Raw genomic sequence first — 12,121 nt, 5'->3', positions numbered from 1 at the left:
CATTAGATAGCTATGTGTAGGCTACTCGTACTACCATGTCTCCTTGTACTGACTGTAGCCTATACTGTGTGTATTATGTCTTCACTAACTACTGGATATTAACCAAACTAAAGTGTTGGACAAGAAGCTTAAAAATTCATTAACTAGTTCTATCAAATATTGGACTCTGTGCCTGCGAAAAAACACAACTTTGGCCTAAAGTGCTTCATCGAGCCTACAATAAGTTGATTCATCATAGATGTGGCTATGGTAGAACGGCACGCAGTTATATATACATATGAGATAGGACCTGTGACCACTATTTGACCAGCCCCACTTCCAAAACAAGTCAGAAATGATATCGTATATAAACATCGACCTCCATCTTCGCGAGAACGATCCAAGCCCTTTTATTCGCCGTCATGAAGAACCCACTCGCAGCGTCCTCGCGCTCTGTGGAGTGTATTTCTAGAGCGAGCCCCTCCTCTCGTGCTTCTGGTCGCTGTAGGTTGATGTCATTGGCAGAGAGAGAGAGTCTTCAGGACAGGACGCACACAACTAGGGAGAGCTGATCGGGGAGACACTAAGGACCCACTGAGAGGAGGACAAGTGGGCGATGTTGCAGCTTGGATCTTGTTTATGGACGATGTGGAAAGGTCGTTGATACAGTCCAGAGGGGTTGTAGGTATTTTCAAGTTGAAAGGTTGAGGTAGCCTCGTCGCCGCAGTATTTTTAGATTACTTCTGAAAGGAATACTAAAATGTCGTCTCCAAGTCCGGGCAAGAGGCGAATGGATACCGACGTGGTGAAACTGTATCCTTTTTCTGAACATAAAAAACAAGCCGAAATAAGGTTGTGTTTAGTCATCGTTGATTAAACGCAGCATATGTCCCCGATGGCTGCTGTGAGGATGTGTCTTCTGTTGTCGTCGCTGTGTGATATTAATAGATCGTGTTAGAAGTGTGTAACGCAAAATAAACACTTCGATATTAACGGGTCGCTACGTGTCTAACGTCAGCTAGCTCGCTGTTAAGTTAGCGGAATAGCGAGGAGGCTAAGTTGCACTGACGCTGTTTGTGTGAACTCATCCGCCTGTTCGCCATCGTTAGCTTGCTAGTACAGCAGCGCTGCTGTTCTTGTTTGTCTCAATCTGGATTTAGAGACGGGATCTGTCGCAACATAACGTCGGCTGGAAACCATAGTTAGCATTGAACGCTGTTAGCCGCAGCTCTAACACGATAAGTTAGCTTGTTAGCCAACAATTTATGGTCCAAGCGGACTGACAACGCGATGGGACGGATCGGCAAAAGCTACTTTACAATATGGAAGGGCTTCTTTGGGAGACATGTTTATTTGTTCACGAGTTAGTCACGTTAACGTACATGTAGCTAACTAGCTGTGTAACGTTAGCCTGCTGTCGCCAAGAGCGAACCAGCAGAGTCGATGCAACGTAATGGAGACGATCTTTGACTAAGTCAACGGCTAACGTTAACAACATTAACGCTAACGACATTAACGTTAATTAACTGTCGAGAATACAGTAGCCATGTGTTGACTCTTTGTGTTCTTTAAAGTGTTGCCTTAATGCAAAAAAAAACATCTTGCTAATTGTAGATAAACAAACACTAACTTGATTACACGGAGAATACGTCACGGTTCGCATGTTTACCACAAATAAAGAATATGAAGCCAAATTATCATTTTACATCGAATTTTAACGATGCCAAAAAGGGAGACAAAAAGAAACGCGAACGGATTTGTATTGCCATTGTAATTACACATTTTCCTCAACACGCCTTGATATCCCATTATGTTTTTTGTTTTATTTTGCTTGTGTATTAATTCTAATTATTCGCAGTTATCAGCTGAAGTTTGCGTGAAAGGATTTCTGGCAGCGTGAGCGGAATTGTTTTGTTTTTGTCCTGCAGCTAGATGCTGCTCTCTGATTGGTCCGCCTGTTACCATCCGGAACATGGTAGAGGGCGGGGCTTCACACACAGCTGATCGAGGAACAACAAGCGTGCTGTAAAGGGCACATGCAAGGATCGTGCTGGGAACATCCAGTCCATGGCAGGGACGGTGCTATATAGTGTACTTACGCAACAACATGTTAACAGAACTGGGTAGAACTACATTTACTTGTTTTTTCAGTTGTCGTTTTTTGTAAACTAAATATCTAAATTTTTGGTCACCTTCGAAGACCTCACCATGGCTCTCCTATGTAATGAATTTTTTTTCAAAATTTTCTGACATTTTCCTTGGTTTGATTTGATTGAATAATCCAGTTTTTAGTTTTTTAAAGATGTTCGACATTTTGAGTTTTACATTACATTTTTTTAGACTTGGACTTAATCACACAGACACAATTTTATCATAAAATGATACCGAATACACCCAAAGATGTATTTAGTAGGGATTGATGAGATTTGATATATTGACTCCCTGAGTCGGTATGATAATGTAACACTTCATTGTATTCTTAACATTTACATATGAATAACTAGTCATTTAACATATTTTTTTCAATAGAATAACAATGTTGTTAACCCTCAGTTGAGACCAGTAGTAAGAGCTTTAATACAGGTCTGGTTCTAACATGTAAAATGCTCAACTGGTATCAAATGATATTCTTAAATTGGTTAATGTACTTTAGAGAATATGTCGTAGAGGCAGCGCAACATGGCGATAATAACATAATACATTTTTACGACATTAAATTGTCATATACAGTTTTTGTCATTATCACGTATAGATGAGAAATCTAAGAATAGAAGTCGTCAAGGAAAATCATGTTAGGATCTGAAACTTCTTGTTGTTATGGGTGTTGTTTCAGCGATTTCAAATCCTGAGTATAGGACCACTGTTAAGCATGACATGCTATACATAGTGTCATGTTGTGGCTTTCAATCAAATATGTTAGATTGAAACACTGTGACAGAGCACAGCTGTGTCTGGCCTGCCAGAGCTGCCATTCCTGTGTACAGATTATTTTACTGTCCACACAACCTAGATCAGATTTATCGCCACACAGCTTTTTGAATGTCAACAGGACAGGATGAGAGATGACAAACGCAACGTCACGAGAACTACATGTATGGATTGGGTAAAACAACTTTTCTCTTTGTAGCTGAAGAGAGTGCCCATAAATCATTGTGCAAAGGTTTTCCTTTTGTAGTTGCATTACTCTTGAGTGAGCAGATGCTTTGGTTTCTATTAAAAAGCCTTAAAGTAATCGATTATTAGAGAATTACATTTTTAATGCAGAAGTCTACATCTATATAGTTTTTTTTAGGACCCATTGCCCAAGATCACTATTAGAGCTACTCTGTCTTCTTGCTCAATGATTGGCAAACCTTTTTCTGCGGACTGACAGCTTCTTCTTTAATAAGCTGTTTAATGTTGTTATTTGTGCTTCAACAGTTTGGCTAAATTAGCAGACATGTGTTTCCTTGGTTAGATTGTTGGGAAAGAGGTGACAGAATGATTTACGACAGGATGACGAACACTTCACTTATGGGGCTTTTGTGTTTATTTTTCCTTCTCCACCTGTCATTGTGTCAGACTCACACAGACTGAATACGCCCAGCCTTTCTGACTCAGTCTCACATTTCTCTCCGTCACCTCACACTGTGATTGTGACACATCCTTTCCACCCAAGTCACCTCCCATCTTCTCCAGCGGCAGTTACCTGCAAGACACATGCAAGTTCCCATCAGTCCCCTTCATAGCAAAGGTGGCTGAGGGCACCACATTGATGATTAAGACACTGAGCCTTTCATGAGTGTGTTTACGAATGTGTTCGTATAATAATAGTTTCAGTTGGACAGCTGGCGTTTTGTCTCTTCCCGTGTAAAAAGAGAAGATGTGGTCATTAATATCATCTGCAGTCTAGTTGTTGGTTGTTAACTTTTCCACTGTAACATTGTCAACTATCTTCATGTTTAATACTAAGTTCTTATCTTGTGAGGTTGTTTTGTTGGTTGAGTTTGTTGGACAATGCATTATTGATCTCACTTTCATGGCTCATATTATTGATCCTATGTTTGACCTCTTACCAGTCCAGAGAGAGAGACGAAAATGTAAACACAGCATCCTGTTTTTGGTAAATTTGTGTTGAACATGTGTTTTGGATGAGCCTTTTCCTTAACCAGACGTCAGCATTGAGAGTAAGCATGAGGTCACCATCCTCAGTGGACTGAACGAGTTTGTGGTCAAGTTTCACGGACCACCTGGATGTAAGTTTAAAGATTTCACCAGTCTTCTGTATATTTAATCAACATCGAGTCTGTGTTCTGGTGTTACTTGTGTTAGTATATATGGTTATCATGAGTGTATCGATCCATGTTTTTGTCCAGCATCGTACGAAGGAGGTGTCTGGAAGGTCCGAGTTGACCTACCAGATAAATATCCCTTCAAGTCTCCTTCAATAGGTATAAAATATTTCTGCAAGTGTTGTCTTGAAGCCTTGACATTTTCATATAAAATATTGCTCTCCAGCGACTAAACCTGTTTTTTCTTTGTTTGCAGGATTCATGAATAAAATCTTTCATCCCAACATTGATGAAGCGTAAGTGGTCCCACTGTATTTTAGATATTACTCTGCAGTGATTGAAGTATATCTTTATTTCCTTCATTAATTAGTTCACATGGCACATACTTATTTATTTTTATGGCAACAACCTCAGAGCCGCATGCAAATCATTTCATACTTGTAAATGTTGCTGCCTCAAGCATATCCCCATGTTTAGCATATAATAAATGATTCATGCTACAGAGGACAGGCTGATGTTTATTTCTGGTTCAGGTCATCAGGTCAACCTGCTTTGCTTTAACAACCTCTGCTGAGCGATTACGTTGTACTCACAGTGTTGTATCTTTTTCAGGTCAGGAACCGTGTGTTTAGATGTCATCAACCAGACATGGACAGCTCTTTACGGTAGGTCACACAGCCACAGCTCTCATCGTGGTGGCTTTATGGAGTTTAACTAGTCACTTGGTTAAACTGACAGTAATAGGCAATAAAAAAACACACAAAAGGAGCAGCTTATACCTTGACAGCGCAGCTTCAGGCGGTTTAATCGGCTTACACTTTAGTGATAACTGCTGCTTGTGTTGAGGTCATGTACTGAGTACTGATAGATAAAAAAAAAGTCCTGAGGCTGAGAGGTCTTTGAACAGAATGTGAATACATTCATTTTTCTCACTTTAAGTCAGTGTTTCTCAAACTGTGGGGCGCGACCCTCTACTGGGGCGCGCAGGTATTACAGGTGGGGCGCAGGGGTGAGATGCAGATTCTTTAAAAAAAAAAAAGAATCCTTCATCAATCCGACAGTGGGGGAATTATGGTTTAGTCACTCTGCATTTTACCATCCTTAGTAATTAAGAAACTTTGTGCTGCTGTGAAGCACTGGGGCTTCAGTGTCTTGCTCAAGGACACTTCAACAGGAAACTATAGCGAGAAAACAGGGACCCAACCGGCTTCCTTGGTAATCTTTTTGCTAAATTGTTTTTGCAGATATATAACTTTATTTGCGATGTCTGAACAAAGGTGATTGCTCGTGTTTTTAGTTTTTGTCTGATGGAGCCATCTGGTTTACTTGGGGTATCAATTTTCTTTAATCTAATAATTAAAAAAGCACAGATGGAGGAGTCTCAAAGGGTTGGATCATTTTTTTTACAATGTTGTTGGGCCGGTGGGGCCCGCACATTTTGCTTCCTCCAAAGTGAGGCATGACAGAAAAAGTTTGAGAACCACTGCTATAAGTGAACAACAAAGAAGTTTATCATGAACGTAACAATCTTTCAAACGTGTGTGCAGCGACCCCGTTGCCTTCCAAAAAAATGACCACTACGGTTGCTGCTTGCTTCGTTTAGATGCGAGCAGTTAGCGACAAAATGTCCAATTTCCAACATAAAGGCAATTTATTCCTTACAATTGCACATTTTCCAACATGAACAGAAGACAGACACCACATTCTCTGTCATAATCCATTTTCCAAAACAATAAGACCAAAACAAATCATAACATTCATTATCACACGGTCAAAAACTGTTTGCTCCTGCCAATACATCAACACCGGTCTCTGGTGGTCGTCCTCATTCATATTGACCTTTTTGCCTAATTGACAACGGGCCTACGCCGCCAAGTAGTGGGAGGTTTAACAAAACAAAATAACAAAATGGCTCTTACAGTATATTCAATTTGCCCTGGTTTGCATTTGAAGTCATAGTTCATGAGATCAAGCTATGAGTCATATTATTAGTTTTCTCAACAATACATACATATTTAATAAAAGGAACTTAATGGCAAAGGGTTCATTTTTATAAAAAAAAATAGTCTAACCATCTGTGTTTCGAAGACAAGCAGTGTCAAGAGGAGATTGATCTCAGCTGAAGGAGGACAACTTTGTTTATTTGATCGTATGTGAAAACACCTTGTCGGCATTTGTCCGTTTAGTAGGGATACGACGGTGTAATGTGCGGTTAGCATAGATGATAATCTTACACTATGATGACTAACAGATTGAACACCTGGATTTATGAAAGAATGTAGTCAATAGCTCTCAACTGAAGGAGCAAAACTTATCATTTTGTTAGTGTTATTTAAACCGTTACATCATAATAATACATGTTTTCAGTTGTTTCAACAATTATATTAATTGAGGATTATCCCTAAGAAATACAATAAGTCAGTACGAGTTAATGTATGTAAAAAGTTGTTTGATGCCTACAAACCAAAATACGTCAAGCTCAAGACACATAAAGATAGTGGTAAAGTCTTGAGAATGCCACATGAACTTGAGTTATATTAGCATGTCTTTTTACTTTTGTGTGTTAGTGTGTTGCGTCGTCAGCGCTGCCAGAATTTGGGTGACCTTCATTTCAAAATGCCTACTATGTGGACATTGTTGGAGGTCAAGCTGTTTCTATTCTTCACAACAGTATAAAGTATATGTATACAGCACAGTTGAGAATACGCTCTGCCTTTAACTCACAATTTCAAGTAATGAGATGAATGACTTCTGACCAGAAGACAACTCTTCCAAACTGCTGTTTGAATTCAATATTTTATCACGAGAGAGACCTCTAGTGGATCATGTTGAAACTACTCACACGATCTGTTTCGGAGTGATGTCAGCTCATCCAGCTTGCTGATATTTTTCTGTAGTTTGTGTCTCTCGGTACTGACTAGTTTTTCTCCCCATATCCACCAGACCTCACCAACATCTTTGAGTCGTTCCTCCCTCAGCTGCTCGCCTACCCAAACCCCATTGATCCCCTGAACGGGGACGCAGCTGCCATGTACCTGCACCGACCGGAGGATTATAAACACAAGATCAAAGGTAGGACACAAGACTTTAACACTGAAAATGTGTGTGTGTGTGTTAGCGTAGGGTATCCTTGCTTTTCCTCAGTTTTTCTGCATTTGGGGAATATAACATCTTGTGATGTCCCAAAATGCAACTTTGATTTTGCAAGGAGCTACTTTAGCTAAGTAGATTCAACACAAGTTGTTAAAGTCCAAATATAGTCACATGTCAGGCTTGCTTGATATTCTGCAAGTCAAATAGAGTGTGTATTTCATAGAACAGGCAACACAGCTGCAACCGCAACCTACAATCTGGAAAAGAAAATGGGAATTAGTGTGTTTCTCCGTCAACTACTGTTCTGCAAATATAGGAAGATTGTTTTTTAAGATAAAAGATCGTTGGTGCTAATTCTCGAGTCCTGTACATCTCCTTGTTGAAGGAGAGGGCTCAACGAGAGGATGTTATGAATAAAGCACCAGTCAGGCCTCAAATGGTGGAAAGTGATGTGGAAACTGGGACAACTTTTTTTTATCTTCACAAATTATGAACAAAATTCAAATGTGCATAAAAACAGGTTAATGAAAATGCACTTAGTGTCACAGGTTCTTTGTTCTTTGCTCAGGAGTCATGGAAATGCAGATGTCCAAACTCTCCCTTAGCATTTCTAGAGCTTCTGATCATTATTGACATAAAAGTTTCATAGATGAAGTATTTCCATGGCAGCAGTTCCGGTGGGTTTCTCACACATGTCTCTCTTGTGTGTCTTTTTCAGAGTACATCCAGAAGTACGCCACAGAGGAGGCTCTAAAGGAGCAGGAGGAGAGACGGGGCGACTCCTCTTCCGAGAGCTCCATGTCGGACTTTTCGGAGGACGAGGCTCAGGACATGGAGTTGTAGTGAAGGGGGCGGTCCTGTTCCCTTCCTCTCACAACAGACAGTCATTTCCTAAAGAGCATAAACTCAGTGCTATATTCATATTTAAACAAGAACAATTTTTTTACAGCAACACAAGGATTTTTATTGCTACACAAGGATTTGCAGTATGATATTGCAAAATATTAACCCTTACTTAGGAATTCATGACCATCTGCCCTCTTCGCCCTCCTCTTTGCCCCGAAAGCCTGTTTAGATCAGAAAGGAGTGCATCATTCATTTCCACGATCTTTGGTGGCTTCACTCAAGGCTTTCACGATGCATGTCCAAACTGAGCAGTGAGACCAATGCAGGACGAAGGAGGACTGACGTCACACGCTCAAGTTTATTTTCTTGTCTTTATCAAACACTTTATTGCTTCATCGGGCATCTCTCCGTCGCCGACAGAGGACTGCAGGATGACCCTAACCCCTCGGTTTCTGAGCAGTCTCAACTGCTGAGAGCGTGGATTCCCATTTGTGTTTAAGTGTCACCGTGAATCTTTTTTTTTTTTTTACACCCATCTCCCGAGGAGTCGCCATTACAATAATCACGTCCAATGAGCTGGAGACCAAAAGGCCACAGCGCGTTAACGTGTTCGTCGTGTAAAAGACTGCTGTTGCTGCAGAAGGCCTCTCTGACAGGACTGCCCTCTGTGCGAGCCTGCTGACACATCACACACACCATCAAAAAACCAATGCATCAAACCATGGCAACACCACAGCATGTGTGTGAATCTAAGTGTGTGTGTGTGTGTGTGTGTGTGTGTGTGTGTGTGTGTGTGTGTGTGTGTGTGTGTGTGTGTGTGTGTGTGTGTGTGTGTGTGTGTGTGTGTGTGTGTGTGTGTGTGTGCATGAATGTAATCCAGGGAGAATCATGTGGTGTATTGAAAACCTGTGTTGTACCGACCCCTGAGCAGAAATTACAAGAGAAGGCTCACAACACCAACGCCTCTTTTCTCAAACACCCATCTCCGCCTCCTCTCCGTTTTAGGAAAGTGTTTGTCATTCTCTGAGTATCTTTGTATATTATGGCATGACACAGAAGTAAAGTTGTGTAGCGCTTTGTGGAGCTGTAGAAATGGGGAGGGTGCCTGTGTGCAGGGCCTCTGTGAGCTGGGCAGGTTCAGTGGCGATTATCCAGGTTCTTGTTGAATAATTGAATTTATTAACTTTGCCTATTGCTTGTGTTGAACTATAATAGGTGTTTGACTTGCGTAGGAATAGTTAGTTGTTTTTCTTTGCGGGTGGTGAATCCTATCATAATGTATTGTTTGATACGTATATAACACAGTAGTTCCATGACTAATTGTCCTGTAAAGATGAGGAGGATTAATACATCTTTGTCTGTGGGATGACTCTTCAAAAGACGTGTTGCACCCCGGCTCCACCTGCACCCTCTTCTTATGCAAATGCATCAAAGATAATTTACGCTGACAGAAGTGCTCTTTGTTTCAGCCATTCAACACTCTCATTTACGTCTTTTCATGCTGTTGATGGCCTGTTTTCCAAAATGGTGGAACCACAATCTGATGTGTCCCCAGGCTTAGTTTCTTACCCCCCCCCCCCTTCGCCCTCACCCAAAAAAGGATTTGGGAATGAACAGTTTTCAGTTTAATTGAGAAGATAAATTAATATTGGTCCTCTGTGTCAAACTCTACAGAGTTTCAGATTAGTTCACCCTTTCATTTTGGCACGGGTTTCTTTTTCAGAGGACAGTTTAAAGGCTTCAGTCCTGGTCTACCTTGTTTACCTTCCTGTTAATTTGATGATGGTACACAGGTATGTGTTTTAAAGCAGGCTTGAAGCTTGATACATGTTTGTAATATGCATCCATTGCATTGCAGATACATTTGTATTATGTGTTATTTCTGGAAGGGAACAAAAAAATCGGAATTGTCCTTTATCACCATTAAAATGGACTATTTCTACTTGTTTCGAGAGAAATGGATTATAATCAAAGTTAACTGATAACCCGTTTATTTATATATTTATATATATATATATATATTTATATATATTTATATATATATATATATATATATATTTATATATAGATAGATCTATATATATATATAGATCTATCTATCTATATATATATATATATATATATATATATAGATCTATCTATATATATATATATATATATATATATATATATATATATATATATATATATATATATATAGATCTATATATATATATAGATCTATATATATATATAGATCTATATATATATATAGATCTATATATATATATAGATCTATAGATAGATCTATATATATATATATATATATATATATATATATATAGATCTATATATATATATATATATATAGATAGATAGATCTATATATATATATATATATATATATATATATATATATATATAGATAGATCTATATATATATATATATATATATATAGATAGATCTATATATAGATAGATCTATATATATATATATATATATATATATATATATATATATATATATATATATATATATATATATATATATATATATATATATATATATATATTAAAGTCATATCAGGATCTCTTCCATGGTTTTATTACAAGAGGGTTTACCTTAATTTGAGAATTAGCACATAGGTTGGTAAAACTAGCATGTCACAATTTTTGAACAGCCCAGTTAAAATGTCCCCATTTAGCCTCAATAACCAGATGTGTGTGTTTGTGTAGATCTTAGGACTACATGATCCTACAGCCAATTGTCATTCGCAACAAAAAACAAACCACTGTCCAGCCTGGATAATCAGTGTATTATGCTTTTTATTATTATTAATAAGACACATATATTTGATGCCTATATTGTGTTTGAATGTTTTTATTTTTTGTCTTTTAAGCCCTATCTCCAGGAAACAAGTCGAAATAACCCTGTTTTTTAAAAAGCAAAAAAATGAATAAATGTGCTTCCCTTGTAACTTGAAGAAAGAAATAAACAACTACAAAGTGTCACTATTTTGCTATGAAACTCTTTATTCTTATGATTTTGATTTAATTCACATGTGAAATGTCTGATTTGTTGAAGCTTATTCTCACAGGACTTGAGGCTAATCACAGACAGAATATTTACTATCAAAATGGTTATGTTTTAACACTGAGCGACTGTTTCTCGTCTGTCCACTAGGTGGCAGTCACACTCGTCTGTCCCACTAGAAGTCTGTCTTCATGAGGAGGGCCACTCACAAAAGTTTATTCTTTCATTTATTAAATATAACCCCCTTTATGTTTCTTTAATTCATTTTTTGAAGAGCGTGCGTAATTTGTTAAACATATATGTTGGAAATGAGCCGGATAAATTAAATCACATCACAATATACATGTGTGGTAAATATTACATATCTTCTGTTTTTAATACAGCTGTCATTGTGTCTTCTTGTGTATGTAAGAGAGGGTTGTTTATGCCTGTTGAAGGGCCTTCTGACATGTCACAGGAGGAAAAGCCACAATGAGAGCATTTGTGGCCCACATGCTTCATGTTAAAGGCCTTTTGAACGAGCAAGATAGCACTATTTAGAAATAGTTGTATCCTCATGATATAAATACAAATAAATGGTCAAGTTAAATAAAACATAAAATTGAGTATGTCAAATATCTGGCATTTCATGTCATGATTTTGACATACTGCCTCATCACAAACCATAATCCTGCTGCCTATCTTTTCATCTATTTTCTTTCTTTTCCTGTTTTTCTCCCCACGTTATTGTCTAAGAGCCCAAGGCTTCCTTTTAAACTGAGGTTTCTCTTATCAAATGGTTACTGGTAACCATTAAAAACGTAAAGGACTGAATGGACTGGTCCTCCTGCACCTTGCTGGAGCATGACGCTCCTATCAGACAAGCTCATAATGATCTTATGAAATATTCATTGTTGTGTGGCCATGCAGCCTCTCTGAG

At 38.5% G+C, this 12,121-nt stretch overlaps 1 protein-coding gene across 1 annotated transcript; it reads left to right on the top strand.

Moving 5' to 3' along the window:
• Positions 1–490: 490 nt before the first annotated feature.
• On the top strand, positions 491–10,135 carry LOC137804111 (ubiquitin-conjugating enzyme E2 H-like). Its single transcript, XM_068603132.1, has 7 exons — positions 491–792; positions 4,138–4,214; positions 4,335–4,409; positions 4,507–4,546; positions 4,863–4,915; positions 7,194–7,322; positions 8,062–10,135. The coding sequence occupies exons 1-7, from the start codon at positions 740–742 to the stop codon at positions 8,184–8,186; spliced, it is 552 nt and encodes a 183-aa protein (XP_068459233.1). The 5' UTR covers positions 491–739; the 3' UTR covers positions 8,187–10,135.
• Positions 10,136–12,121: the final 1,986 nt, after the last annotated feature.

Source organism: Clinocottus analis, unplaced genomic scaffold (assembly GCF_023055335.1).
Source record: "Clinocottus analis isolate CAN_PGR_092001 unplaced genomic scaffold, fCliAna1.0.p SCAF_6, whole genome shotgun sequence".
Classification (NCBI taxonomy): domain Eukaryota; kingdom Metazoa; phylum Chordata; class Actinopteri; order Perciformes; family Cottidae; genus Clinocottus; species Clinocottus analis.
The sequence above is the reverse complement of the archived record's forward strand: the minus strand, read 5'-3'. Positions and strand labels throughout refer to the sequence as shown.